Source organism: Trachymyrmex cornetzi, unplaced genomic scaffold, assembly GCF_001594075.2.
Source record: "Trachymyrmex cornetzi isolate Tcor2-1 unplaced genomic scaffold, Tcor1.1 scaffold1023, whole genome shotgun sequence".
NCBI classification, from domain to species: Eukaryota; Metazoa; Arthropoda; class Insecta; order Hymenoptera; family Formicidae; genus Trachymyrmex; species Trachymyrmex cornetzi.
Genome location: NW_017295569.1, coordinates 37,008 through 42,968, shown reverse-complemented (window position 1 = coordinate 42,968; position 5,961 = coordinate 37,008). Strand labels below are relative to the sequence as shown.

The following is a 5,961-nucleotide window of genomic DNA, read 5'->3' as shown; positions in this document are numbered from 1 at the left end:
ACCTCAGAAATACTCAGATGTTAGCTTAAAGTCTTCTGTATTTGGACGTTTCGACTCTCTTTGGAGTCATCCTCAGCAATAAAGATACAATGTAATTGACTTACATGTCCTCGATGATTAAGTCACTCGCAAATTGGCAAGGATGCAGCGTTGTTAATCACCATAGGACATGAAGCGTGTCGCGAAGCCATGTAATAATCATAAGAACTCACAATTATATATAAATTTGAATAATATCGACATGTTCAACTGTCAATGTATACTGACAGGCTGAGGATGACTCCAAAGAGAGTCGAAACGTCCAAATACAGAAGACTTTAAGCTAACATCTGAGTATTTCTGAGGTTTTCACCTATCTTTGCGCCGTTCAACGTTGCTTGACTCTCATTAGCCTAATTTAGTCATACTTTTAATTACAAATATTGTAATGGATTTACCTAAACACAATCAAAGCTTTTAAATAATATTTCAGTCCATAATTCCTCAAATATCATTATTGATTCATTAGCTGAAAATCTTAACATGGACATTATTGAGGGAACTGTAATATCGCCCAAAAGTAATGGCTTATTTCGATTCCTTTACTTTATTTATTCGTATTACCTATATATTGTAGTATAATAAAGCTTCTTTAATACAAACTATAGTTTCTATTAATAAATATTGTGCAATTTATTCTAATACTTCTTCAATGTTCTGGGCATAGATGAGGATTTATATACATTAATATTACAAATGTGTAATAAAATGGAAGGTTTTGTATTTATTTTTTAATTTAAAATATTATTTATTATATCTCTCTTTTTTTGGCACTATTTACTCGATATGATTAATTTTTCAGATAATTTTCAAAGAATATATACAGTTATAACCACTGTTTCATTAGGAATACAAGACCTAAATGTTCAATTAACAACAGTAAAAAAACAAATAAATCAAAATAAACTTATAGAACCTACTTTGGATACGTCAAATATGCAGCAATTTTTTCCATTTAAAAATATTGATGATGTAACGGCTTTCGAAAAACGTATATCACAATATGGAGATGAATACAACAAATTTGTAAGTAAATTAGAGTTATTTAAATACATGTTTTGTTAAATAAAACAATAGAAATTAGATTATCGATGTTTTATTTTTAAAGATGCAGTATATATCTCGCATAGGTGGAAGGTGTGCTAAGGAAAATTTAATTCGTATATATCGAACTTTATTCTCCAATGAAGTTGCTAAACAATCGTCATGGAAAGGATTACGCGATCATTTTAAAATTAGTAGTTTAAATTCTATAATAATGGGAATTCAAGGTAAATATATATTTATCTTTAAAATAAATTCTAATTTATGTTTGACATATATATTTAAATTTATAGGTATTACGAGGATTGTATGATAAATATCCGTGTTTGAAAACAGACAGGCGACATTACTAATATAAGTTGGCATTACCATCGTGTACTATCTTTCAAACGACGCTATACATAATTTCAGAGTGATTCATGCGATAGTTATGATGTGGCAACAATTCGTAGTAAGCGTGTTTGGTGTTTTTCGATACAAAAAGAGCAATAGAAGAGTTTTTCACAAAAATGTTTTACAAAAGTTTTTCCAAAAATTGTTTTTATTTTTTAACGTAATTCCCTTTTAGGAAAAAAATAAAAAAGGCAAATTCAAAAATAAAAAAACGAATCATGGATCGATATCCATCCTTTTTTTCCATTGTATCGAAAAACACCATACACGATGGTAAAGCCAGCTTGCATCAGCAATGTTACTAGTCTTCAAACATGGGTATTTATCATACAACCATCGTATATATTTAAATTTCTGTTACAATTCATTTTTCAGCAACAATTTCGAGCCAACATCAATTCACAAATAAAGAGTTCGAAGACATTACAAAAGAATGGTTTCGTCAAGGTGGGCAAAGGCTTCATAGACAACAAAAAGAAAATATCCAAAAATGAATCCGCAAACCATTTAGAAATGACTAGAAAATCTTTAAACTTGTTATTTTCTTATTGCAATTCGTATAATACTCGTATAATTCTTATAAAATTCTTGTTATAACCCTTATTATATTATAGCTTACTATATTATACAGGATGAGTCTGTTTAAGACCGGCCACCTGAATAACTGTGGGTGTTATTCGAGTGGCCAGTCTTAAGTGACTCACACTGTATTATTACTTTTGTCTCATATTGTCTACGTTAAATTTTTAATCATTAATGTGATAAATGAAGCTATTCTTTTTTTTTAACAAACGTATTCAGTGAATATAAAATCATTTTACTTACATTTTTTTAGATTTTCTTGTTCTAAAATCATTAATTATATAAACAGTCTACAACGTATTGTCTTTTTCATTATAAATTGAGTTTTTTAACTATGTTAATTAAATTAATAATTAAGTATTTTTTATAATAGAATTAAATATAACAAAGATATTTGTATTTTTATATTTACATCAGATTATATAGTATAATGACAATACTATAAATGGAATTTTTTATTTATGTTTATATATGTAACTATTATAGTCATTTCTTTATTAGTTATAATTAGAACCTTCATTAAAATCTTATGTGAAAATCAAAATTATTATATTTATAAAAACGATTGATATTTGGAAGTTGATTTATTACAAATAAATTTGTTTAGCAATCTGTAAAAATAAATTGTGTGTGTGTTCAAGAATCCAACTATTCCTTATTTGTATTTATTTCTTTACAAATAAAGATGAATGATGTTTGTGGACATACCTTGCACATAATATTATTTATATACATACGTTTATATATTTATATATATTTATATATATATTTAATTATAATGTAATAAATATGTTAAACAAGGACTCTCTCTTCTTTAATTATAACATTTATATGTATATACTATGTAGTTTTCTATATGACAAAATTTTGTCCTATAACATTTATGTAGCACTAATACAACAAATGTTCTGATAAGGACCATATTTTTTCAGGTCAACTTTAGGTGAAAATATCAACATCATTGTGATATATATATGATACATACCAAATGATATTCGAAGTATATACCTGATAAAATTTTCTTACAGGTTCCTGTATAAAAAAATTTTATCAGATACTTCGAATGTCATTTGGTACGTATTATATTATTTAATATCACAATGATGATATTTTCACCAAAAGTTGACCTAAAAAAATATGATCGTTATTAGCGAACATTTGTTGTATAAATACTACGTAAATGTTATAGAACAGTGTTTGCTGAGAAACATCTTTGTTTCGTAATTTTTATACTTAAACATTACGTGTCTGTTACATCATTTTATTCTGTCGTAGTGATGTATTAGATACGGCATAATGTTGCTGACATTTTTATATAAACCTGACATAAAAATAACGTAGTGGTTACCAGAAAAGCAATTTTTGTTTTGTAAGTACTACTTAAACGTTTCAGAACAGTGTTTGCTGAGTAACGTCTTTTTTTCTTAATATTTATACATAAATATTACGTGTCTGTTACGTCATTTTATTCTGTCATAATGATGTATTAGATATGGCATAATGTTGCTGACATTTTTACCTAATTTTGATCTAAAAATAACGTGGTAATTACCAAAACAGCGAACATTTGTTCTGTAAGTATTATATAAATGTTTCGAAATAATGTTTGCTGGGTATATTATGTTACAAATGTTTATTTTCATCACAAAAATCATTAATAATGTGTTCTTGCAATAAAAAAAACAAAATAAATGTTATATTTAGTATTTTTTTATATATGGTATATTACCCTTATGATGGCATATTACTCATTTTTCAGCACTTTCGTATTTCTTTATTTTTAATAACGAAAAATAAATATATTTGATTCCAATTATACACAAATAATAGATAAAGGATGGAAGAAAAAGATCAATACGTAAAGTTATTTTAAATTGAACAAATAATTACTAAAAAATCGAATTTCGCTAAGTGTGGCACATTCCTCCAACTTACCCTATACTAGTATAATAGTAAAGTTTTCAAGTTTCCAGAAATCGTCAATTTTTTAGTCAACTGTAACATTTTTAAAAGATTTGTCATACGTAATATTGGTAGTGACATGATTTCTGCACACAGGATACAGTAACATGCGGTGGAAGTTGACGCAGTAGCCAATCATTTTTCGCTTTTATGAAAAAAGTAAATTGATTAGTTATCTCGCCAATTTCTGCCTCAGTGTGAGCGGGTAATCGTTACCATATTCTATGTACAGGAACTAATATTGAAATACGAAATAAATAAATAATTGCTATTTTGATTAATCGAATAGTTACGGCTTAACAGTTACAAAGTAACAGATACAAAAATACTGCCCATCTCTATACATATATTACGAATTTAAATGTGTACGTAATTCCTCATTAAATTCAGTGCGTTCATTGATTTTTATTTTAAAATTTACTGAATTCTTCATAATCTTAATATTTTATATTGAATTGTTAATGAAATCTTAATAAGATAATACTCTCTGGAAGTGGGTAAATTGATATTCAATATGCAATTCTCGGTATATACATAAAAATATAATTATTTATTAAAATTTCAGTATAAAGTTTCTATCAGGGTCATTTTAATTAATTTTGAATATGTTTTAAAGGTGACTCTAATTTATCGAGTAAATAACAGAGTAGTAAGACAAATAAAGTTTTTATGAAGTTTCAAAAAGATAAAGCGATAAAATAAAATGCGTACCTTAATCTGTCAGACTAATTCGTACCTGAGGGATGGTCGACGAAAATCCAGTGCTTCGAGATCCAATGGCTCTCGTCTACAGAGCGAACAGAAAGCGCACTGCAGGGTATTTTTAAACGCTTCTCGAAAGTCGCGATTAAAATATGCATAAATCAATGGATTTAACGCTGAATTGGTATACCCAATCCAAAATAGAATCGCAATCACGACGTTGGGACATGGACAAGTCTCGCCACAAAGTGCTGTAGTGACGTACCTGACAATTAAGTTAATAATTATTTATGTGTATAAATGTGTTGAAAATATAAAATTAGAAAATTAAATTTTAAATTCAAACTTTGAAAGAAATGGAAAATATGAGAATTAATTTATTTAAATTCAATACTTATTTTAAATTCCTGTAAAATTATTGTTATTTTGTATTTTTACTTTAAAATCATTTTCGCAAAAAATAAAGTTTAAATTTCGATTTTATTTAATTTGTGATTCATAGAAAAATCAGAAAAGTACACTTTACATAAAAAAACAAATTAAAAATTATTATATTCTTTATAATTTCGTTTAAAAAAAAAAATTAAATTTTAAAACTGAAATTAAAAATATACTTTTTTGCTTTCAACTTATATTTTTAATAATAGAGGAAAGCCCTCTATTATGAGATAGGCGCCTAATATGAGATAGCGGCGTTTCTGCTAAACTAATAAACGCTATCTATTGGTTCCACCATGAAATTTATTGTTCTTGGATTGAAAACTATTTAGTAGAAAATTTATTATTAGATCATGCCTGTAGTCATTGTAAAACAAGATTTTAGAATTTGGATGTCTTCAAGTTTCATTGAGATGAGCCTATAAACCTTGTGTATTATTTAATAAATAAATATTTGGCAATAAATTCTTCTTCTAGTGATAAAGTAAGGTCGTACTAGTCTGGAGACACTGGTAGTGTCTCGGCGCTAAGCTACGCGCAGCGCCACTACCGTGGCTACTTTACGCGAGCCGGCGAGTTGCGGCAGATCGAGATTATCGGATCTCAATAAGGGCTGAATCGATCAAGTTCTAAATATGCTCACAAATAAACCTACCCAAGTGCCACCCGCCGATCTTAATGAAACTTGGGATACTTTCAAAACACCGAAAAATATTGGATACGTATTTTTTTATACGTCCCCATAAAGCGTTTTAGGGGTACAAACCACCCCCACAATATAAAAATTAACCCTTTTTGTGA

At 27.6% G+C, this 5,961-nt stretch overlaps 1 protein-coding gene across 2 annotated transcripts in view; it reads right to left on the bottom strand.

Annotated features, from left to right (window-relative positions):
- LOC108758597 (Octopamine beta2 receptor) overlaps window positions 1-5,961 on the bottom strand; it is a 32,349-nt gene that overhangs the window by 18,338 nt on the left and 8,050 nt on the right. The window contains exon 2 of one of the 2 annotated variants that reach the window (XM_018503608.1): window positions 4,757-4,987. In XM_018503608.1, coding sequence (XP_018359110.1) covers window positions 4,757-4,987 — 231 coding nt within the window. Of the gene's footprint in view, window positions 1-4,731; window positions 4,988-5,961 lie in introns of both variants that reach the window. The other variant, XM_018503617.1, reaches the window with a different exon arrangement.